Source organism: Aulonocara sp. 'chitande type north' Nkhata Bay, linkage group LG5, assembly GCF_057382095.1.
Source record: "Aulonocara sp. 'chitande type north' Nkhata Bay isolate Kocher_YH1m ecotype deep benthic linkage group LG5, A_spYH_male_GT1.1, whole genome shotgun sequence".
Classification (NCBI taxonomy): Eukaryota; Metazoa; Chordata; class Actinopteri; order Cichliformes; family Cichlidae; genus Aulonocara; species Aulonocara sp. 'chitande type north' Nkhata Bay.
Window position 1 is genome coordinate 22,562,024 of NC_141348.1, and position 24,239 is coordinate 22,586,262.

The following is a 24,239-nucleotide window of genomic DNA, read 5'->3' on the forward strand; positions in this document are numbered from 1 at the left end:
CAGGAATATTGTTAGAGCTGGTTTTTCCTATTGTGCACTTGTATGCAATCCCAGGTGTAGATTTTCTGAACTGCAGCAACAAAAACCTGAATAGAGACTGTGATCTGTTTCCTATTTATTTTATATCATCAACTTTTTGTGCTCTTGCATCAGGTCGTACAGCACGATCCGTGCCGAGGGGGCGCAGGGTACTGGAACAGCCTGTTTAGGTTCAAACACTTGGCCACTGGACACTACCTGGCTGCAGAGGTCAGCACGCCTCCAACCTCCATTTGTTTGTCTGTCTGTCTCTTTAACAGCAAGATTACGCAAAAACTACCAGGGCAAATTCATGAAAGCAGGTGAAGAGGGGGAGTGCAGCAAAAAAAGACCCCATTTTTATTTTTGCTGTGGATTCAGACCTCTTAATTCAGATATGTGAAGCTGTGATTTTTAAGGCCCTCTTTGGTTATAATTGGAGCCAAGTGATCTAAACATCCTATTAATAACATGTTACTCATCAGCTTTTCTATTCCAAGAACTTCCATTAGACTTTATTTACACTGAAGAAAATATCAGTGACCCAACATTCAGTTCATTTTCCTAAGTTACAATCTTCCGAATGCTTTTTGGACTGGATTTATTTATTTATTTTACGAAGTAGTGAATCACTTTTGTGTTTTTTGCAGCTGAACCCAGATTATGAAGAGGAGTGCCTGGACTCACGCTCTTCAGTAAGTAGACATTTTTTAAAAAGTCATAATATTTAGAAATATTTAATTGGAATCCAGTGCTTAATAAGCCTTAGTAGGTGAATGTCATGGCCACAGAAAGAATTTGTGTAGTGTAGAAGAGCATCTCCAATCTAATTCTTCAGTTTTTAAAAATATATGCTAATGTGTAATTATTTTCACATATCACATATGTATTTGTATTTTATAGTTTAGTTTAACAGATACCATGTTGGTGAAACTCACCTACTCATTTCTTAATATGGAACCTTGTTTATAATAATTATAATGGCATCCATTTGGGTTTCCTCAAAATCTCAACTTAATAACTCAGAATTTTGAGACAATAACCCCAAATTGTGACTTAAAAATAAAATGAATAAAAAACCAGAAGGCATAGCCTCTTTTCCCGTGTTATAATCAGAGCTGTATTGTTTACCATTTCCACCAATAGAGGGCTCAGTGTAGCTTTACTGGATGTGAATGCTTTAACTTTCAGCGAACAGCAGATGGCAGCCTTTCACTGTGAATGTGTGTTCCTGAAACGTGCAGTAGCAGTGTGCCTCAGCCATACACTGCACTTGCAGGAGGCCTCATCTCACAGGCCGGGCCGAAGTTGTTCACATCTGTTGGCCAAGCTGTAACAAGTGAACCAAATCCTAGCCAGTCACCTCCTCAGTTTACGGCCTTGCTCTTCAGATTAAAAGGAAATTAGTTTCAATTCATTATAGTTAAGTCTTTTTTGCATATAACATCTTTTGTTTATTGAGTTTTGACTTATTTAAGGTAGTCTTATGCCTTCCGTGGGAACCATTATCAGTTACTGAATTAAGACTGTGACGTTTTACGAGGGAAATGCAACTTACAAGGGGAAAAAAAGGAAGAAATATTTATGGTCACTGTAATATATTAGCAGTATCTTGCTTCAGTTCCTAGAAATCTTTCCACACTGAGTTTTAACACTTTCACTGACATATCTCTGACATTTTTTAAAATTATTTTGCTGTTTATTTTTAATCAGACTTTATTTTTCCCCCTTTCCCTCCAGCTTGACTCAGAGCAAGAAGCTATGAGAGCCCGTTTGAGAAATGTCCAGGACAAAGTCATGTACACTCTTGTGTCTGTTCCTGATGGAAATGACATCTCTTCCATATTTGAGCTCGACCCTACCACTTTAAGGGGGGGAGACTCACTAGTTCCCAGGTATGAAAGATAAAAAAGATGAAGCATTTCAGACCCACCCTGATTATTGTGTTATTGCGATACAGAGAAATTCATTGCCTGGTTCCTGCCCTGTCACTTTTTCCACGGAAACCCAGACAGCAGACACATTACAAGCAGGGGACTTCCACAGTATATTACCACTGTTGTAATATGTTTGCAAAACAAGCATGGCAAGTGTGTGTGATAATAATTGTTGTAAGAGAGTCTCTAACTGATGATTATTCACGATAAAGTGGATGTTGGAAGTTACGCAGGTGTAGTTGTTCTTTATGATGGCAATGCAGATAAGGATGTTGAGATAGAGCATATAATAAAGTGTGTAAAGGAGACAATTATTCTGTTCTTATGTGAACGTGTGTCTGTGTAAGTTTGGTGAGGAGTCAGAAAATATGACGCAGACTCGCAGTGTCGCAGAAGAAATGCACCGAATTTCGCTAGAATAGCTCGAGGAAGTGAAAGCTGTTGCCTAGCCACATTTATGGGAAGTGGTCGACTGACCATGTAGGCCCCAGATCATATGTATATTTGTGAACTTTTGTAAGGTGATCAAAGGTTCTGCTTCAAATGCATGATTTTTCTTAAAAAAGAGCATTTTTAAAAAAAATGGAAACATCACCTTTTTCATGAGTTATGTAGCCTTTGCACTTATGATGCACAAACAATTTGCAGATATAAACAAGAACAAAGCATAACAATAAAATGTCTTTTCAGAAACTCGTATGTACGCCTCAGACACTTGTGCACCAACACGTGGGTTCACAGCACCAACCAACCAATCGACAAGGAGGAGGAAAAGCCTGTCATGCTGCGTGTGAGTGACACTTAATTTACAATAATGTCTAAATATGTAGCAAATTGTGCAGGATGCTGAGCTATAACTATGCTGGAGATTTGGATCAGTCAAATCTAAATCACATTGGTTCCCTCTTCCTCCTGCACCTGCTGTGCAGTAAATTTGTTATATATTAAGTGCGGGTAGCTCTCTTTCTTTTTCACAAAAAATGCTCTTTTGCAGTTTTGATTATGGGTTCTTGGCAAAGAGCTTTAACAAGTGTTTCACAGACCAATTCTTGTTTTGTTTTGTTTTTTTCAAGATTGGAACTTCTGCACTCAAAGAAGACAAAGAGGCTTTTGCCATTGTGCCCGTCTCCCCAGCTGAAGTGAGAGACCTTGACTTTGCCAACGATGCCAGTAAAGTGCTGGCTTCTATTGCTGGGAAGCTGGAAAAAGGCACAATCACCCAGAATGAGAGGAGGTATAAAATGCATAGTGGGACAGTTAAACAGTAAACACTGTTAAGTTCTAACTATAAGCACGATCTTACTGTTATTCCTGCATATAAAATCAGAGCCGTTACCAAGCTTCTGGAGGATTTGGTGTTCTTTGTGGTGGACATTCCCAACAATGGACAGGACGTTCTGGAGATCATGGTTAACAAACCCAACAGAGAACGACAGAAGTTAATGAGAGAACAGAATATTCTCAAACAGGTGATGTCTTAATACCGTAAATATAACATTTTCTAGACACTCAAGGTTAAATTTTCCATTTTGTGTGAACTTCTTGAGTCCTACTGACTTACTGAAGTCCCTCTATCTTCTCATGACATGTGGCATCTTTGCCACATTTGCTTTAGCAGTATTGCATAGTTGTATATAGTTATGTATAATGTCATTGTTACAACTGTCTTAACATTTCTCTTAAATTCAGATCTTCAAGCTCCTGCAGGCTCCTTTTACAGATAGCGGCGATGGGCCCATGCTGCGGCTGGAGGAGTTGGCTGACCAGCGTCATGCCCCTTTCAGACACATCTGCCGCCTATGTTACAGAGTTTTACGTCACTCGCAGCAGGACTACCGCAAGAACCAGGTACTTTTTGTCTGGCCTGAAGTCTTCATAAGTGCAGTTCCCATCTGACGTTTGGTACAGGTCTCGCTGTGGTTTCTGTAAAGGTGTATTTCCGCTTAGTAAAATAAGCCATTGTTCTGTGATAACACTGATTTGATAACTGAAGCAAAAAATATTCCGAATCCAAGATGTGTAACTGAAAGTACTCTGAAGTATGCGCTGGTTCATCTGCCAGGTCTCTTTATCAATTTCTGTTGGCACAAACACACAAAGCCAGTGTGATATGAGCTCATTCTATAAAGAATTCTTGTAAAGTAAAGTTACCATTTGGCTTTTCTAGGAACAGTCCATTTCTTTGGTTACAGTGTAATAGTTAGAGGAGTCATTTCATTAGGTTAAATGAAGAGGACATTGTGGACATGCTGTTCTTTTTGCACACTGATAAAGACGGGGCAAAATGAGTCAATGATGGCTTCGACTTAAGGTTATGCTTTTTAGAAAGAGCTTAAAGAGAGACAGGCCAAGTAATGAATGACATTCTTTAAAATGTGCTTAAGCTGTCTTTTGTTGCTTTTTGTTGAGAGCGTCTGCCTCCCTTGCAGGAGTATATAGCCAAACAGTTTCGCTTCATGCAGAAACAGATTGGTTATGATGTCCTGGCAGAGGACACAATCACAGCTCTGCTCCATAACAACCGCAAGCTCCTGGAGAAACATATTACCGCTGCAGAGATCGACACGTTTGTTAGCCTGGTGCGCAAGAACCGTGAGCCCAGGTTTGTGTGTGTGTGTCTGCATCCAATTAAAATTAAATTGAATTTAAACCATTACTTAGTTATGTGTTACCATAACTCTATGTCTGTATTGTACTTAAGAACATTCTGGTGATCAAATAAACATCCGTTGCAACATTTTGTCATTCAGTGGACGAAATTATTATTTGTTTGCTCAGTTACAAGGAAAGGAACAGTCTCTCATTTTTATGGTAGTTTCATTTGAATGGCGATAGAAAGAATATGAACCACAAATCCAGAAAAAACACATTACATAAACATTATGCATTGACTTGCATGTCACTGAGTGCAATAACTATTTTAGCCCCAAGCAAAATATGACTTAGTGCTTGGTGGGTACACTCTTTTTGGCAAGGACAGAGGTGAGACGTTTTTTTAGTTGGTCACCAGGTTTGCACACATCTCGTGGGAAGATGTGTGCAGTCCCACTCCTCTTTACAGAAAATCTCTCAATCCTCTAGGTTTCTTGGCATCCACCTGACAACTCAAGACTTGAGCTCCCTTGAGTCTGGAGACAGGCTAGGTCACTGCATGACTTTAATGTGCGTCTTCTTTAGACATTCCTTTGTTGCCTTGCTGGTATGTTTTGGGTCCCATACATGCTGGAACACCCATCCAAGACCCATCTTCAGTATGCTGTCAGCCAGGGAGGGATTTTCTCATCAAAGATCGTATGATCCATCCATTGGCCGCTTAATGCGTTATAATCATCCTGTGCCTTTAGCAGAAAAACAGCCCCAATCATAATGTTTCCACCTCCACGCTTGAACAGGTCAAGGTGATGCCAAAGGGTTCGATTTTGGTTTCATCAGACCACAGTACGTTCTTCCAAGCCTTCTCTGAATCATTTAGATGTCCTATGGGCGATATCTGTGTGCCACATGTGTTTCTTTTTCTGGATTTTTGGTTGATCTCTCCGCTTTAAAATGAAACCAGCAAAAAAATAGACACTGATCTTTTCTTTGTAAGTGAGCAAAACTGATAAATTGGAAAGGGGATCGAATAATTATTTCCCCCACTGTAACTCTTTGTGACATCAGAAAAGCTGAAGCCTCGCTTCAAAGACTCATTACCTCTCGTGCTTTGAGAGATCGTGGAGGTTTTTAAAAGAAGACTTGGGATTAAATGTTATACTTTTGTTTGTTCAGGTTCTTGGACTACCTTTCAGACTTGTGTGTGTCAATGAATAAGTCCATCCCTGTGACACAGGAGCTCATCTGTAATGCAGTGCTGGATCCAGCTAACGCAGACATCCTCATAGAAACGAAGTGAGTCCTCATCACTCTCTTGACCTCCTCCCTGTTCCCTCTGTTTGATGTCACTGTGAATGTACTGAGGTTTCACTTTGACAGTTGCCCATTAATTGGTGTCTAGAAAAGGCATTTTATCCAGTACTGTGATTAAAAATACAAAGGTTATTTGTCGCAGTTTTGGAATAAATAAAACATTTTTGATACAAAGGCTTTCTTCTGCCCACACGATTACACTAGCAAAGTAAATAATGTCTGTTTTTATTAAGTTTTTTCTTGATGATTTCTTTTTTTTCTGTAGACTGGTTCTTTCGAGATTTGAGATTGAAGGAGCATCACTCGGGGAGAACTCTGTGGAATCAGAGGAAGACGAGGAGGAAGTGTGGTTGTTCTGGAAAGACAACACTAAAGAGATCCGCAGTAAAAGCATCCGGGAGCTTGCTCAGGATGCCAAGGAGGGTCAGAAGGATGACCAGGAGGTGATCAGTTACTACAGGTAAATACCGCACCTCAGCCGGCTCCTTGAAGATGGAAAAGGTGTATCCTGTGATGGCAAATTTACAAAAGGAGAGCCTGACTTACCTGTGTGGACACCTTACAGGTACCAGCTAAACCTGTTTGCCAGAATGTGTTTGGACCGTCAGTATCTGGCAATCAACAAGATCTCTGGCCAGCTGGATGTGGACCTGATCTTGCGGTGTATGTCAGATGAAGACCTGCCGTATGACCTACGAGCCTCTTTCTGTCGAATGATGCTGCACATGCATGTGGATCGTGACCCTCAGGAGCAGGTTACACCAGTCAAATATGCACGACTGTGGTCTGAGATCCCTTCAGAGATTGCTATTGACGAGTGAGGGAGTAGGCAAACTATATAATCATATTGTAAAGCATTTCTCATGTATGTGTTTGCAGTTTCGTAACTTGTTGTTTACATATGGTTTACTTGTAGCTATGACAATGATGGAACATCTAAAGATGAAATTAAGGAGCGATTCTCACAAACGATGGAATTTGTTGAAAACTACCTGAGAGATGTGGTGTCTCAGAGCTTCCCTTTTGCAGATAAAGAGAAGAACAAACTCACCTTTGAGGTCACCCTGGTGCTTTCTTGATATACTACAATTACACTCATGTCATAGTAGTCATGCTCCAAAAATCAAATCAGCAAACTCGCTGAAAGCATCTATTTTCCATGTTTAGGTGGTGAATCTGGCCAGGAACCTGATTTATTTTGGCTTCTACACCTTCAGTGACTTATTGAGACTAACCAAGATCCTCCTGGCTATTCTAGACTGTGTCCATGTCAGTACCATTTTTGCTTTCAACAAGCTGGACAAAGGAGATGACAGTAAAGGTAAGGGGACACAGGCTGGCAAGATGAGGACCGGAATCCCATGGATATGAAGTTCATTTGTGTGTTTTGCGTGCGTGTCAATGCTTCCAGGCAGTAATGTGATGAGGTCAATTCATGGCGTTGGTGAGCTGATGTCCCAAGTAGTGCTCAGAGGGGGGGGTTTCCTTCCCCCATCTTCAACCAGGGCCCCCAATGGTGACGCAGTCAAGACCCAGACTGAACCAGAGAAACAGGACATATTGGTCATGGACACCAAGCTCAAGATCATCGAGATCCTGCAGGTGGAAGACATACAATGTTCTAATGTTGTTATACTTCAATATAACCTTAATAAATACAGCACATTATATATGTATGTCGTTTGTTTTTGTTTTTTTCTTCACTGCAGTTCATCCTGAATGTTCGCCTGGACTACAGGATCTCCTGTCTGCTATCGATCTTTAAGAGGGAGTTTGATGAGAGTAATTCCCAAAATGACATATCTTTAGCTGGAGCAGTCGAAGGACCAAACAACATGCCAGGTTTAGAATAACATAGCTACATCATACACAAATGTGTGAACAAGTTATGGACTTTGTTAGTTAGAGAGATTTTCTGTGATTCCAGGGGCTCTGGATTTTGAGCACATAGAAGAGCAGGCAGAGGGGATATTTGGTGGAAGGTAAACACACATTGAGTATCGAAAGAGTCGAAAATATGAAATAGAGAAGTGTTTCTGAGTATATGTTCTGTTTATGTCTAGTGAAGAGAACACCCCTCTGGACCTGGATGATCAGGGTGGCCGAACCTTTTTGAGGGTCTTGCTCCATTTAACCATGCACGACTATCCTCCTCTGGTGTCTCGAGCCCTGCATCTGCTGTTCAGGCACTTCAGCCAAAGGCAGGAGGTCTTGCAGGCATTTAAGCAGGTATCCTCACAGTGACTCCCCTCAACTTAAAACTAAAGCAAGGAAATCAATAACCCGTACACTTGTTTGTGTTTTTGACATTTGCTTAAGTATATTATGATTTGCAAATACTTGTATTGCTCTAAAATGGATGAAAAACATTGAAATATTAAGAATTATTCTTTGGAGGATCTTCCTAAACCTCAGTGACACAAAATGCATATTCAGGTTTTCACAGTAACATTTTGTGGATCCTGTATAGCTTTTTGCTCTGCAGTTTGCCTAATCTTCCAGCAAATTTTTGTATTTACAGGTCCAGTTGCTCGTCACCAGCCAAGATGTGGAAAATTACAAGCAAATAAAGTCGGACCTGGACCAGCTGCGCTCCATCGTCGAGAAGTCTGAGCTCTGGGTGTATAAGAGGCTGGGGCCAGACGAGGGCATGGATGTAGTGGACGTGCTCGCCGCTGAGCCAGAACATAAAAAGGTGCAGGGTGTTATTTCCTGAACAGAGCCAATCTCATAACCCTGAAAAGCCATCCACCAAAAAGTATTCCTTTTGTTTTTTTTGTTGTTGTTTTTTTTACCACAGTAAGGCTATAACACGCTGTTATGTCGTTCACAGGGTGACTCAGGGGGCATAGACAAACCAAAGAAAGCAGAAAGCACAAGCAGTTACAACTACAGGGTGGTGAAGGAGGTAACAAGTTTTCTAACCTTGTTAAAAGATTGTTTTAACATATCTGAATATTTTGCAAATGTTGTTGCGCAGCACTAGAGTTTTTCTACATATATTTTCCTCATGTTTTTGCTTTTTCTCAACTCTCCCTCACAGATCCTGCTGCGTCTCAGCAGGTTGTGTGTCCAAGAAGGTCTGTCAGGTAGAAAAAGCAAGAAGCAGCAACAGAGGCTGCTGAGGAACATGGGGGCTCATGCTGTGGTTCTTGAGCTCTTACAGATCCCTTATGAGAAGGTGTCAATGGTTCTCAATGGGTTTATTTTTTGTTTTTATTTTTAGTAGCACATTCTTTTGTGTGTACGAGCGGGCAAACCTTCACGTTTGCCCTTTTCCACTCCAGGGAGAAGACTTACGCATGCAGGATATTATGAAGCTAGCCCATCAGTTTCTACAGAATTTCTGTGCAGGAAATCAGCAGAACCAGGCGCTGCTACACAAGCACATCAATCTTTTCCTCAACCCAGGGGTGAGCTGTCTTGTGCACTGATTGAGGCTTGCAGTGTTAATGATACAAAAGCACAGATTTTGATTTTGCACAACAACAACATCTTGGAAAACTGGCTTCTCTTGTCTTTGTTTTCTTGTGTTCAGATCTTGGAGGCCATCACCATGCAGCATATCTTCATGAACAACTTCCAGCTATGCAGTGAAATAAATGAGCGTGTGGTTCAGCACTTTGTCCACTGCATTGAAACACATGGCCGCAACGTCCAATACCTGAAATTCTTACAGACTATTGTCAAGGCAGAGAACAAGTTCATCAAAAAGTGCCAAGACATTGTCATGGCAGAGGTGCTAAATCAATTCTACACAGTTTTTTCCCCCCCACTGTGTTTCACTTATGCCACAGTTTCCTTATGTTCTAATATGTATCCGTTTCTTCCTCCAGCTGGTGAATGCTGGTGAAGATGTCCTGGTCTTCTATAATGACCGTGCCTCCTTCCAGACTCTGGTCCAGATGATGCGATCAGAGAGGGATCGCATGGATGAGAACAGTCCTCTAATGTACCACATACACCTAGTGGAGCTCTTGGCTGTGTGCACTGAGGGCAAGAACGTCTACACAGAGATAAAGTGTAATTCGCTCTTGCCACTGGATGACATAGTGCGGGTGGTGACCCATGAAGACTGTATCCCTGAGGTGAGATAAGCTGGAATGTTTGAGAGTTATGAGAAACAATAAGCTGCACAGTTTGTGATTTTAATGCACTGGAAAAATTGAAGAAATAAAGATAGGGAGCCATATCTAAAGATAAGTGTTACTGCTTGCAATAGGTATGCTATAGAGGCTGATTATCTAAAATACATTTGATTTCGTGTGGATTGCAGGTCTTACAGATTGCTAATGCAATACAGTTATTCATTGTTTTTGCTGCATGTCAAGCTTTAAAAATGTCACATAGTTAGCTTTAGTGACAAATGTATCAAATAGTGCCACATTATGAATTTTGTCCATAATGTGGTACTAACTAATAGTCTAGAGCTTATTGTGGTGTATCTAAAGTTACAAATTCTACAGGTATTGCTGTTGTTTTATTAGATTAGCGCCATCTTTTTTACATGAACTTTAATCTTAACCTTTCAGGTGAAGATTGCTTATATCAACTTTCTCAACCACTGCTATGTGGACACTGAGGTTGAAATGAAGGAGATCTACACCTCCAACCACATGTGGAAACTCTTTGAGAACTTTCTAGTTGACATTTGCAGAGTAAGAAACCCCATATTTATTTCAATAATGACATAAAAGCTATATTAAAGGAAAAAAGAAAACAACAAACAAGCTAAAAGACAAAATGTGTTATTTCTGTTGTTTAGGTGTGCAACAACACAAGTGACCGTAAGCATGCAGACACTATTCTTGAACGCTATGTGACAGAGACAGTCATGGGCATTGTGACCACCTTCTTCAGCTCACCTTTTTCTGACCAGAGCACCAGCCTGCAGGTAACCTGTTACAATAATGCAAAGGGGTTAAAAAAAAAAAAAAGCTTTTACAGTAGCTATAAATATGCTAATGTCAATATCAGCCCTGGTATACTTCAACATTTTGAAAATAACAGTAACGTGTAGAGTTCATGTAAATCTAACTGCCTAGACTATCTTTTAGGAACTAGTTATTACCTGCTAACTTTAAGCCTAATAGCAAACAGTTTGTCCTTATGTGGCCATCAGAACAAATATAAGTATAAAATATACTGTATGACTGTTGCTTCATGTAATTTTATACCAATAGCCCGAGTCTCTCTTGCAAAAGCAGAATTATGGGAAAATGCCAAGACTCTGCTTCCGTAAGTGGTAAACTCAGCGTTTCCTCAGAGTTCCCGAGAACTGTGTCTGCTGAGTAACATTATTTGGAGTGGTTAGGTTGGGTTGTTGGCACCATGTTTCCTCTCTCTTCCCACTTCTGTTTTCAGCATGTTAGTCAACTTCTGGTAGAGGTAATCGGGTATTGCAAGATCAGACATGGCCAGTAGTTATTTACAATAATTTTGGTTAATGAATCATTTTTTGTTCTTTTCCTTCATAGGGTTTAAAAACTGTTTATAGAAAAAGTTTATTAAAGGTAAAAAAAAACAAAACCCTCGATACAGTGTTTATCTGAGTAATCACCCTTATCCAGTGATGAAACATCTGGGTGTAGTTGATTTCCGCATGACAGCACCTTCATCGACGGGGATCATTAAATGGTTGATGAGCACAAAAATGATATGAATCATAAGCTATGGTTTCACCGCCTACCCGACTGAACATCTGTGAGATTTTGGACCATCGGACTAGATAATGCTTTCCACTGCCATCATTAAATCTAATGAAATAACTTCAAAGAATAGCATTCATTGCTCGAGTAGTGTTTCAGAGAGCTAACAAAGGCACATTTAAGCTGCTCTTGTGGCACAATGTTGGCCTAACCCCTTACTATATCTTGGTTTGCTATTTAATTTGTCACCTGCTGTATGTTTTCTGTGCTCTTCAGGCTTCTCTTTTGGGGAAAATATTTCAGGTATCGGTTACAATTTAAATAAGGGCACAGAAGATCTGGGTGCTAAGATTTCTTTCTTTTTTTAAACAATATGAAAGATTTTCACAGGTGCGTTTTGGGCAAAGGTCTGCTTGATGGGTTAGCAGTAGCAACTGACCACAATAGCATGCGGGGATTAGCACAGTAATATCACAGCAGCTCAGGTACAGCACTGTGTGTGCGTGTGAGACACATCTATCAGAAAACTTCAATCAAGAATAAACTACAGTTTCACTTGTTTTTCTCTTATTCTTCTTATTTTTTTACCCAGACCAGGCAACCAGTTTTTGTGCAGCTGCTGCAGGCTGTCTTCAGGGCCTATCACTGCAACTGGTTGATGCCAGTGCAGAAGGGTCATGTTGAGAGCTGTATCAAAGTGCTCTCTGATGTTGGTAAGACCAAGGTCTTTCTCAAAATCAGTCCATCATATTCAAAAGGTTTAACAGTTTATATTAATCCTAAAGCGATTTGACACTAATGTTGTATGTCTTTCTGAATCCACCAGCCAAAGGCAGAGCAATAGCCATACCTGTGGACCTGGACAACCAGGTGAACAACCTGTTTGTGAAATCCAATAACATCGTTCAGAAGACAGCCATGAGCTGGAGACTTACTGCTCGCAACGCTGCACGCAGAGACTCTATAGTGACCGCGTCAAGGGATTACAGGAATATCATAGAGAGGCTGCAGGTTAGGTTTGTTTGAGTTTGCGCTGCTTTATGTCTCTATATTGCACAAAAACCTTCAGGGTGTTGCTTTATCTGTAATATAGGACATCGTGTCCGCTCTCGAAGACCGTCTTCGTCCGCTGGTCCAGGCTGAGTTGTCCGTTCTGGTGGATGTGCTGCATCGGCCTGAGCTGCTCTTCCCTGAGAACACAGACTCGCGCAAGAAGTGCGAGAGCGGAGGATTTATATGCAAGTAAGGAATGCTGCGATCGATGAAATTTACAATTAAAGCGTAAAGGCCCTCATTAGGATTGAGACTAAAGCTCTAATGTTCATTTGCAGGCTGATCAAACATACCAAGCAGCTGCTGGAGGAAAATGAGGAGAGACTGTGCATTAAAGTTTTGCAAACGCTTCGGGAGATGATGACTAAGGACAGAGGTTATGGAGAGAAGGTAGGAGATGCTGCAAAGCACAGGCATATTGTATTTCTATGGGGAGATGATTCACTTCACTGTAGGCGGTATGACTGTACATTTTTTACATTGTATATACTTTACTGTATCAACGCAGGTTTAGAATAAAAGATGTTGATAGTTTCTTGCTATTTTTTATGTCTTTTAAAGTGCCGGGTTTAAAAAAAAACAAAAAAAAAAAAACTTTTCAGCAACTAAGTTTCATTCGTTTTAACTAAAAGTGAAGCACAAAACTCCTAAAATGATGCATTTTCAAAAGGCAAGTCCTCACACAAAAACAGCAATCTGATACAATGTTTACTATGATTTTATATATGAAAATGATTTCATCAAATCTTTTGTGTAGTTATATAGAGTTTACACTATATACACACATACTGCATCACACGTACCCCAACCAGTTTTTTGAAGGGATTTGGCTTGTCCTTGGTTTTCAGTTAAACAGGGGTGGTCACTGCTGTGTGAGACTGTACTAATTATACTCACTTTTCCTAATATCCATGCAAAAATACTGCACATGGATATGGCACTGTATCTGTGCTCCTGAATTAGATTTTTTTTTTTCAGCAGTGTTAACTCACTTAACTAACATGACATGCTTTATCATTGACCTCTGCCTTAACTTCCTGCTTCCTGCATTGTTATCTAACCCCTGAAACCCTCTGTTCTCTTTCAGCTCAGGGCCTTTGATGATGAGATGGATATGCCTAAGGTTGTTTCTCTTTATCTTCCATTCATGCCCTTGTTTCCCAGAGCATCTGTTACATCTGTGAAACTATATTAGCTGTACTTTAACATTAGCCTACTGTAGCAGCTGCTTTGGCTGTGTGGGGGTTTGGGCACAGCTGGTAACAAACAGTCATAGACCAATTCTGTCTTAAACACCTGCTGCATTGTCTGCTATAAAACGGTGTGTAGAACTGAAAACGTGAGAAAAAAGAGAGGCTGGGAGATGTGTTCTGTTGCTGACTGCAGGTTGCTCAACTGAGCTTCCATTTTCCAAGGTAGTCACTTACTGGTTGGGCTATGTGCCAGTGCTATATTTGTATCCACTCAGTGTCCTTGCACTGTACATGACTTTTTGCCAAAGTGTTGGTTGAAAGTCATTTTTGCACACATTTACTGTATTCAGGTCCAGTTAAGGGAGTTATCTTTTTATGTAATAAACTGCAGCCCTGTGAAAAGCGGGGTCAAGAAGTTATATTTTGATATAGATTAGCTACAAGGGAAGACTATAGAAATAACACAATTTTACAGAAACTGAAATCATCTTTAAGATTAACGGACTGATGCAACAGAAATACCGATAAGAGACTGACAAAAAAACTGAATAGACATGAGAGTGCAGAATGCAATGACCATATGACAAACATCACACAAAAAACCCCAAACACTAAAAAGCTGATGATAATATAAAGATTAATCTATTAAAACCATGAGATTTCCCATTGCTTAATTTCCTCTCACTCTGTTCTCATGAAGATTATTCATTGCCCTTTCCTTTTTATATTTTTATATTCCTTTGGGAAGGGGGGCTGGGTGTCTCCCCAGTATCTCCTGCTCCAATAGGGGGCGCTCTGACTGTGTGCGTGCTCTGTATATGCGCCTATTAATGAACGTGTTGGGCTGTGAAGGGCTGAGGCAGTCACTGAGGCTGTGTCCTAGTTTTCCTTGCTTGCGAGCTGCACGATTCCTGGGTGCCTGCCAACTCTGGGCTGAGGTTACATAAGAACCAGGCTTTTTTTTTTCCTGGAACTCAGCCCCGCCGCTGATGTGTGACCTTCAGCAGTAATTGCCAATAAAAGTGTTGAGGAGCTGTTTATCCACAGAGCAGTTGTGTGCGCACGCATACATGTGCATGTGCACACCTGTGGGGGGGAAGTGAGGTGGGGGCTGTATGAGTTTCTCTCATGTGCTGCATCTCTGTCTGGCTGTCTACACGTGAAAAGCTGCTCCTGTGTAAGAGTGGCAGGAAAGTGGAAACCCGTGCCGATCTTCATATTTCTTCTCACCTCTTTCCCCCTTTTGGCCCCATTAAATCATTGTGACACAATTCCTTAACTGCTCCAAATCCCCCCCCCCCCCCCCCCCCCCCACCCCACTTCCACTCGCACCTTTTCTCACATGGATGCAAACACACACCCGCTCTGTGTAAACGTAATGAAGTTGGCTGTGAATGTTTGCGTAGGTGTGATATGAAAGTGCGTAGCTGGCTCTTGTCTCTTCTGTTGATCTTTGAGCAAAGCAGAATAGCATTATATATGGTATAGAAGAAGGATACATGTTTGTGCGTTTGTGTTTAACAGGAAACAGAGTTTATGTGGGTCACATGAAGTCGATTTATGCAGCAGTGTCTGCAAAGTATTATGGAGGCATTTTTTGAAATGGTGAAATGGAAACAGAGACGGCTCGAGGTATATTTCTGGCCTCACTGATGTGTGCGTACTATCCCATTGCTAAATGTCACCGAGATGAATATCAGCTTAATTCATTGCTCTTTGACTGTCAGAGTTATGTAAGAGCCAGAGGAATTCAGGATACAGTGTTAGGCTTTCTACTCTCAGGCTTCACCTGCCCTGATGTGTGTGCGTGTGTGTGTGGTCTAGGCAAAGCAGTTATGCAAGCCTTCCATGTTGGAAAATAAGGCTTGTATCATCCCTTTCACTGCACTGTTTCTTCCTGTGGCTTGCAAGAGTAATCTTGCTTTTTTGACTTGCTTTATTTATATCTACTTAACACATTTTCTCACAGCAGGTTTTTCCATCTCTGGTCAAGACAGAAATTTGTTTTACAGCTCTGGTATAGAAGTGGGTCAGCTACAATGTAAATGACAGAGCACAGCCTTTTAATTTAAGTCTGCTCTACTGTCTGCCCATAACAAGCAGTCGAGTGGTAAACCCCAGTTTTCATGTCATTCACCGCTGGTTTAAACATGACTCAGCCTCCACCTGCAAAGATGTGTTTATTTATGCACTGTCAGAGAAAAAAGAAAACACACACACGTAAATTAGCATGAATTTTTTGGTACGTGCATGTGTGTCTGCATACTTTCTTCCTTTTATGTTCAACTGAGAGGTGTGAGACTGATCGAGGGGTTTGCCCTGGGGAGATTCCAGTTTGGTGGAATATACTGTAGTTTGGGCGGATGTGGCAGACGTGAGGGGTTAGCCTGTGGTCGTTGTGGTGAGGTCGGGGGGTGGTGAGAAGCATATATCTACTCTGATCAGCGTTTTGCATTGTGGTTTGATGTAGTGACAGGGAAAACATGTCGATAGACTTGTGAAAGATGCTGATCCTCCAGCGTGTGCATGCGTAGCCCCCAACCTGATGCTAAACTCTGTTATATCTGCTGCTGGGATCAGCTGTTGTGTTTGTCAAAAAGGCTTAACACTGAGAACCCAAGCCACGTCTCATATCACACCTCGCTCAATAATACTCTTCATATGAAATAATTGTTGCAATGAGCAGAAGGCATAAGCTTTTTGATCATCATCAGAAGTGCTGGAAACATTAGAATCAGTAGATTTCATAGGTCATAGCTGCTGCTTATGCACAGATAATCATTTTAAAACCTGCAAGATTCAGGCTAGACTTAATTGTGTCGCTTTTTGATGCCATGTGCTAAAATCCCACTATTTGCATTTCAGCTATTCCAAAGAACTCATGAGTATATTCTGTGTTTTCCCTTTCTTCTTTTCTTGCTGTGTCTCCGTCTGTCACTTTCTCTTTCTTGCTCTGTCTCATTGTGCTTTTTCACCCCCACCCACACGCACACACCAACAAACAAAATGCGTATCTCATTTTCCTGTTAAGAAACATGTTAGAACACATTAGAACGGTCACATAACTGAAAACAGTCCTGCTTTTTATTCTGATTTGGGGAGATATTCTTAACTGTGAAGATGTTATGTTTAAGAGTAAAGGGTTAAAAACCTGTATTCTTTTAAGGGTGTGTGTGTGTGTGTGTGTGTGTGTGTGTGTGTGTGTGTGTGTGTGTTAACTATGCCACATCAGATATACTCAGGGTGTTCTTTAGCCTCCTCCTTTACTGCTTGACATTCATGTTAGCAATTTTTGCGTATCTTTGAATACTTGCAGAGCTTTTGATGACACAAAAATGTATGCAAAAGCCTTTATAAGTAAGTAGAAAAGTGTTGTACAGCATATATCTTTCATAACTTTTAAATATTGAATCCACCTGTCTGAATCTATTCTGGTTCAGCTGTAATCCACACAGGATCAAAAGTGCATACAGGCTTGATAGTGGTGCGCAAGGTTATACAGTATGTTTTAACTGCACAAGGTCTGTTAACTTCTCATATGCAATCCTGCTTGATTACAGTTGGTAGCTTGTTGACAGCACTCATTGGATTGACACATACTGAGAACAATGGGAAAGCCCAAAGACCTCAGTGAAGATCTAAGAAGTGAACATTTACACAAGTTGAGTAGGTCAGATTCCAAGATCATCAGTTCAAACAATCGTGTTTAAAAAAGTATGTAAAATTTTAAATGTATTGAACATTTCAAGATAAACATCACAAAGTGCTTCATAACAAAATTCTAGAACATAAAAACAAAAGTTAACAAGTATTAGTTGCTATTTGAAAGAGACAATGCACTTATTCGATGTGTCACCACTTTGCTGAGGTCTGGGAAAAGACCCAAAATGTTACACTCAGATGGGTGGAAATTGGTTTGGATGTTCAGAAACAACCCAGTAACCACCAAGGCTCAAGCCTGACATGAACTGGAAACTGCTGTAACATCAGTGTCACTGTCCACAGTGACACTGATGTTCCACTGATGTTTTACATCGCCATGGACTGAGAGGGTGCCAACCAAGAAAGAAGCCCCTGCTCCAAAATCGACCCCTTCAAGCTTGACTAAAATTTGCAGCTGCCCACATGGACGAGACAAAGAAAAGGTTTTATGGTCAGATAATGACAAGAGATATGCCCGCTGGAGTAAAAGTGAGGCTTTCAAAACTAAGAACACTGTACTGTCATGTATGGTGGCAGTAGCATCATGCTCTGGGTCTGTTTTGCTACCAGTGGTACTGGCAGATTGCTCAACCTCCAAATAGCTAGACAGTAAAACTTGGACACAACTGTGTATTTCAACAGGAAAATAATCCCACAAACTATTCAAAACAGGTTTTGGAAAAGAAAAATAAGCTAACATTAAGCTTCTGGAAAAAGCCTTCCCAAAACCTGACCTCAACCCTATTGAAAGTTTGTATTCTACATTTAAAAGCCTGGTCTATGCCAGGAAACCAACGATTTTAAATGAACCCTTTGAATTCTGCCAAGAAAACATATGCCCAAAGCATGTTGATGACTACCAAAAGCATCTGGTCCAGGTGCAACTTGCTAGAAACATTTAATCAATCAAGAGGAGTTTATGTGAGTATCTGAGCAAACCTCTGATCATCATACTCTTGAGTTCAGCTTCAGCTCACATGAATACATGAAAACATACTCATAGCATGTTTCTTTTTTTTTATTAATTCTGTCTCTGCCTTTCACTGGTTTTCTTGTTGCCCACTGTGTTTTTGGTAACAGATGGCTTCTGCAAGCATCTCTGTCATTGGTTTAGTGGCCTGGTTTCTTTTAGAGTGATTATGTAACTCTAACCTCATCGCCCCTCTCCTGTCTTTTCCCCTCTCTTGCCCTCTTACACTGTCCTTTTACATAACAATGTATGCACAGCAGTAGCTTACTCTGGTTGAATTTTTCCCCAGTGAACAGAAGAATTATATAGTTACTGAATTTTAATATTAATCTGATCTGAACTGCCACTGTTTTGGTTCTGCCAATAGGACTTTAGGAATTAAAAATAGGAACACAATGCATCTCTATATTACTGGAGTGGATCATTGCACTTTTTGTCATGTCCTACTCATAGCATAGTTCAAACTGAGAACCTCTCACCTCATTTGTATTTTCCCATTCCTGACTACCTGACAGTTGCAGTGTGATTTCAGTTTTGGTTCGTGTGTGTGTGTGTGTGTGTGTGTGTGTGTGTGTGTGTGTGTTTTAGGAGGGGAGCACGGTGGGGAAGGTCTAAGTTATTAAAATGATAATTGTATATTTTGGAGAACAGTCCAGTAACAGACTTGTGACACTGCAATTCAACCAACCAAGAAGCCCTTATACTTCATGCAGCAAGCCAACAATAAGCCTTAGGAACTGTAGGGTTTTCAATGGCATCTAGGGTGCATATGAACATTAAAAAAGTTATACCTTTCTAATGCATTTGTATCATATGCACCATCAGGGATTGTAGCATCTAGTCCTTTTACTGAATCAGAATAAAGTAATTACTTCCCTTATTGAAGGCAATAATGGAAAAGGGAAAATATATACATAAGTGACCTCATGCATATATTTTTTTATGAGTTGAAACTTCAATTTAGCTTGAAATCAACTGTCTGAGTAAGTGAAATCAGACTTTCAGATTTACTGGCTCTTTCACAGGAAATCCTGCATTGAGTTACTGTCCATAACTCAGAAAGTAAATACTATCTGCGGAAGCAAAGTGGAAATTTTAAAGTTGAAAGTAACGTTCTTTTGACTCATACAGTTTTTACAGAAAGAGTACTGTAGACTTTGTCTCTATGACTCCTTCAGACGATGATCAAAATGGTCAGCATGAATGTTTTCAAAAAGCAAAATGTTTTTTTTATCCTTCATTGGGGCATGTGATCATTTAAAACAAACTTAAAAAACATACTTGGATTTTTTTATTTTTTTTTTAGACAGAGCTACACTTTTTTTATAGTTGACTTTTGTCATTCTTTAAGCTATGATAAGTTCAGCTGCAGAGTTTTCATATTTAAAAAGAAAAGCCATATGAGAAAATTATATTGGTCTCCCAACTCAATAGTGAAAAACCATATTATCCAGCAGGTTGGACTATACTTTTAAAAAACTTGATGGCTCATTAGAAAAGTTACAATATTGTTTGTTTGTTTTTCAGACTAGGCTAAAGTGCATATCCTCAGTTTTAGGCTGGTTGCCCTTTTTCACCACTGAAAGAACTGTTTGAGGGGAAATGGCCATTTATACACACGTTATCCAAGTTGCAAAAATCCAAAATCAGTTGGACAGTTGACCAATTTATGTTTAACGGAAAGTTGGTTTCTGACTAAACGACTTCTTTAGTCTTGGTCTCCGAGTCACTTGGATGAGTGACAAAAAGTTTCTCCCACTGAAAACACTACATCCAGATGAAAAGAATCAACTTTCTGGATTTCCTTACCTGGATCCTTGATCATGCATCAAAACTTTTTGACTAAGAGTTAAGATCTGGCATTTAAACTCAAATAGAGCAGGCTGTTTGTATGAAGAGCACATACAACTGAAGATTTAAAAATGAACAAACTTGGTCAGAGTTCTCAATAATAGCTGTGTTGCATCAATTCAGAAGAAACTAGCTGTGAATAGAAAAACAAAGTAGAAAAAGAAAGGAAATAGCAAACAAGCAGGTATGCAAGAAGCGCAATTCTGCTGAAAAATGCACGTTATGACTGATTCTCTGGATGTAGGCGTTGATGTTTTGTGGTCAAAACTGAAGAGAAGACATGACAATAATCTGCAAAGGATTCACTACATGATGCTTCCCTCACAAAACAGGTCTGGTTACGGTTAAATGAATGTAAAGTTTAAGCTATTGTGGCTCTAAATAAAACCTGTCCACTGGCATTTATTTGTTTTTTGTTTGGGTTTTTTTTGCTGAAAAAAGCAATATGCCAACAGAGAGGTAGACAGAAACATCCTGCAGACTCAGATTTGGCCAAATAAGCAAAAGGTCACTGGACAAGATTTCATCATTTTGGCGATTGGCTGAGTCTTTTATCTGATCTCAATCCTACTGGGCATGTGTTTCACTACCCAAAGACTGCATATGAAATACCAAAAGCAAGAGTTTAAGTGAAGCAGTAAAGACTTGGAGGGCATCATCCTCAAGGAAGATAAAAAAAAAACAAACAAAAAAAAACAAGACTGATAAAGTTTAGAATGATAACCTTTATTAAAATTGAGATTAAGCACCTATTTTTCAATAGCGTTCTAGGCTGATATAGGCAGCATTAACCTAGCATGTTTTTCAAAGCCGGGTGTGTATTTGAACAGAACGTCATGGTTCATTGATTCAGTGGTTTTAACTTCATGCGTAAGTGTCTAAACACCTTTGAACCTTTAATCTCTGAGCCCAATGTGTGAAAAAGGTTACAGTTTTGTTTCTGCAGGGAATTCAGAAAATGAACAAAACATCCACTGGAGAATTTCAACACAGTCACCGCAGTACACATCTCCTATCACAGCTCTCCTAAACGTAGCCATAATGTTTCCTCGGTTTCTGACCTACCAGTAAAAGCATAGCAAGTCACACCGAGCAGACCTTTGCATGGCCACTTGAAACAGCTGAATAGGTACAAGATGTGGTAATTAACCTGACAATTGCCTTCTCTGTGCTGCATGAATACTAACCCTGTGTTTGTATTTGTTCAACCACTATGCGCACACTACTCACTGCACGCAGCAGCTGGATAACAACCAGCCTGAGAAGTTGGTGGAGGACCAAAAGAGGGTAGGTACTTTTTAAGAGCATGGCAACCTAACTGAAAACCCCAACACTAGACAGATTCATACTGAGATTTACATGTAAAGCAGTCATGCATATAGAATGAAAAATTCCCACTTTGTGACCTGATTCTTTTTGCCTTCTAGGTTTATGAGAACTCTTCTTTTAGTGTTTTAAGCAACAGCCAAGTGATCAGTCATGGTGATTGTGTAACTGATGAAGGAAAACATGTTTTTCCTCTGCATTCTCTCTCTAATGGTGTTTATGACAAAGCAGAGACTTTACAGAGCCTCAGGCATGTCTGTGTCTAATCAGTATTTTTAGAGGCCGCCACTGATGGGTTCATCAATATATAGGACTAATCTCCTAGAGGAAAACATTTTTCACACAGGTTTAATCACTGACCATTCATCCAATCATTAAATATGTGTATCCTGACTCCTGGCATCTTGCATATAGTTATTACCAAATAAGCAGTGAAGGTTTTATTACCTCCAAAGGCCTTTCATATCCTAGAGTTATTGAATGTTTTTGAATGTCACAGAGAAACTCCTGTTTTACTTTTTGGAAGAATTTTTCAACAGCAAAAATGTTGAAGTAAAAAATAGTAGAGGTAAAACTTACAGGGGGACGAAGATGGATGAAACTTATTTTAGCGCAAAATTTGGATCTTTTTCATTTCCCAATAACCATCGAAATTTAATATTGATTTAGATAATGCTTCAAAAAGTTTGTGCCTGCTGCTTAATAGTGGCGAGTGGCAAGACTTTGTTATAGAGTTGCTTTGTATTGACAGTTTAGATAACCTCCTGTTCAAAATGCCATAAGGGTTTGGCTCATGCCTCACGACTCTAGAGATCAGGGAATAATTTTCTGACTCCATCTGATTGTGCTTTGCCGTTAAGCACGATGCATACCATTGATTAACCTCCAACCAATGAACAATGAGAATAGTGTTCCCCGCACCTCCTACATAAAGTAATCCTGACCTCTGGAGCATAACTATGGCAGCGGAGCTTACATAACTCCTCCGTCGTCTATCAAGGACCACCCACAGTTGATGATTTGCACATAATTGCACACAAACACAAAAAAAACCCTTCTCTTTCATTTCCTTCACTTTATCCCATGGGAGGTCTGTCAGGTAGCTATGGGCTGCGGTTTCCATGACAACGCCAAAGTCGTGCTGCTGACTGCTCGACAGAGGATGAGTCACAGTGTGGGAGGGCTGGCCCCAGGTCTGTCTAAGTGAAAATCAGGACCTCACATTGTCACTACACAGAGTCACTGCTGCGATGAAACCCATAACAATATTGTAATGTAGGCGGTAAATATCAGAAAGTTTATCCTATACCTAAAAGTTTGTCCAGCACGGAATTTTAGGAATTTTTCTTTTATTAGAGATTTAATTTACTCTTTATTTAACTTGTCTTTAGTCTGTATTACTCTGAGGCTGCGTTTTCTTGCAGTCTTCACAGAGAAAAGAAATGTACAATGCATCATTAATGATGCACGTTGTCCCGTTACACAAGCTGTTCTTTATTTCTCTCTCTCCCGCCACAGACATCACATCATTACGTCCTTCTCTGTCTTCTCTTGCAGGGCGAGGTGCTGAGACAGATTCTGGTGAATCGTTACTATGGCAACTTCCATAGGAGTGGTGGGCGGAGGGACAGCCTGACGTCATTTAGCAATGGCCCCCTCGGTCAGGTTGGACCGGGCAAAAGCCAATCAGGTGGGACGCAACGACGATTGTTACTCATCTCTAACAACCAGCACGGAAGTTTGTTGTTCATTCTTTTCAGTGGTGTTTTCTTCCTGCATGAAAGGCCAAGGAAACCCATCTTTCAGTATCTCTAATAGACCTGGTGTCTGTGTGAAGCATTTACCAAACGCATGCTGCTGAAGAGGAGGGGGATTGTGCTGCCAAACATGACTACAACTACTATTATTTAAGATCAAAGTCTAGATGAACCTTTTGCGTTTTTTTTCCCTGCCTCTGAAGTTGTAGTGTGGCAAACCTCTTTTTGGGTTGTTATATAAGGATGGGGCTTTATCTGTCTGGCCCTGAGCTGGTTATCAGCTCCTGAGTCAGGCTGTGAACTGCCCTTTGAGCATGCAGAGCAAAATATTCTTATCACTACCTGATAACATTGCTACTTTTTTATTATCTGCAGTCAAAATACTAAAGCAATGTGTGTATTTTCTTCTGTTTTTTGAGCGATTGGTTGATTTTTGCCATGTTTGATGTAAGACATTTTATCATAATATAGATTCGGGGGACACACGGACACTGTGCTGGTGTCAGTACAATGTGCTGTGAGTCTGTTAACCTAATAATCTGAACACTTTGTATCTGCTGTGGCAAGAATGCTACTGAATAATAATAATAATAATAATAATGATAATAATGATAGACAAAAGAGGACACAAAATATCAACAGAAAATAAATGCAATTAAGATTTTAAAAAAGGCAATAACAGTAAAAACCACAAAAAAAACAACTGTTTTGACAAGTGATTTAAAGGACATCACTGATTCACTAAGCCTTGTGATAAGTAGCTCAGATGTTTGTACAAAAGCTCTTTCAACAGGAGTCAAGAACAGAGATGATTAAAGTTGTACCCAGGTCTCCATCTTTCCCTTTTGTGCCAACATTTTGGCAAACTTCCAGTCAGC

General features: G+C 40.1%; 1 protein-coding gene across 2 annotated transcripts in view; it reads left to right on the forward strand.

The window, feature by feature from the left end:
• LOC147330540 (inositol 1,4,5-trisphosphate-gated calcium channel ITPR1-like) overlaps window positions 1-24,239 on the forward strand; it is a 72,736-nt gene that overhangs the window by 22,692 nt on the left and 25,805 nt on the right. Inside the window, exons 10-41 of one of the 2 annotated variants that reach the window (XM_086292182.1) lie at window positions 154-249; window positions 669-713; window positions 1,759-1,913; window positions 2,646-2,745; window positions 3,029-3,189; window positions 3,283-3,424; window positions 3,645-3,803; window positions 4,385-4,557; window positions 5,724-5,843; window positions 6,127-6,321; window positions 6,427-6,678; window positions 6,778-6,919; window positions 7,029-7,182; window positions 7,273-7,463; window positions 7,571-7,703; window positions 7,789-7,843; window positions 7,925-8,090; window positions 8,383-8,556; window positions 8,695-8,769; window positions 8,905-9,042; window positions 9,149-9,274; window positions 9,400-9,600; window positions 9,698-9,949; window positions 10,394-10,519; window positions 10,627-10,755; window positions 12,102-12,222; window positions 12,336-12,520; window positions 12,603-12,751; window positions 12,841-12,952; window positions 13,650-13,688; window positions 21,518-21,565; window positions 23,162-23,294. In XM_086292182.1, coding sequence (XP_086148308.1) covers window positions 154-249; window positions 669-713; window positions 1,759-1,913; window positions 2,646-2,745; window positions 3,029-3,189; window positions 3,283-3,424; window positions 3,645-3,803; window positions 4,385-4,557; window positions 5,724-5,843; window positions 6,127-6,321; window positions 6,427-6,678; window positions 6,778-6,919; window positions 7,029-7,182; window positions 7,273-7,463; window positions 7,571-7,703; window positions 7,789-7,843; window positions 7,925-8,090; window positions 8,383-8,556; window positions 8,695-8,769; window positions 8,905-9,042; window positions 9,149-9,274; window positions 9,400-9,600; window positions 9,698-9,949; window positions 10,394-10,519; window positions 10,627-10,755; window positions 12,102-12,222; window positions 12,336-12,520; window positions 12,603-12,751; window positions 12,841-12,952; window positions 13,650-13,688; window positions 21,518-21,565; window positions 23,162-23,294 — 4,447 coding nt within the window. The remainder of the gene's footprint in view (window positions 1-153; window positions 250-668; window positions 714-1,758; window positions 1,914-2,645; window positions 2,746-3,028; window positions 3,190-3,282; window positions 3,425-3,644; window positions 3,804-4,384; window positions 4,558-5,723; window positions 5,844-6,126; window positions 6,322-6,426; window positions 6,679-6,777; window positions 6,920-7,028; window positions 7,183-7,272; window positions 7,464-7,570; window positions 7,704-7,788; window positions 7,844-7,924; window positions 8,091-8,382; window positions 8,557-8,694; window positions 8,770-8,904; window positions 9,043-9,148; window positions 9,275-9,399; window positions 9,601-9,697; window positions 9,950-10,393; window positions 10,520-10,626; window positions 10,756-12,101; window positions 12,223-12,335; window positions 12,521-12,602; window positions 12,752-12,840; window positions 12,953-13,649; window positions 13,689-21,517; window positions 21,566-23,161; window positions 23,295-24,239) is intronic. The other variant, XM_086292183.1, reaches the window with a different exon arrangement.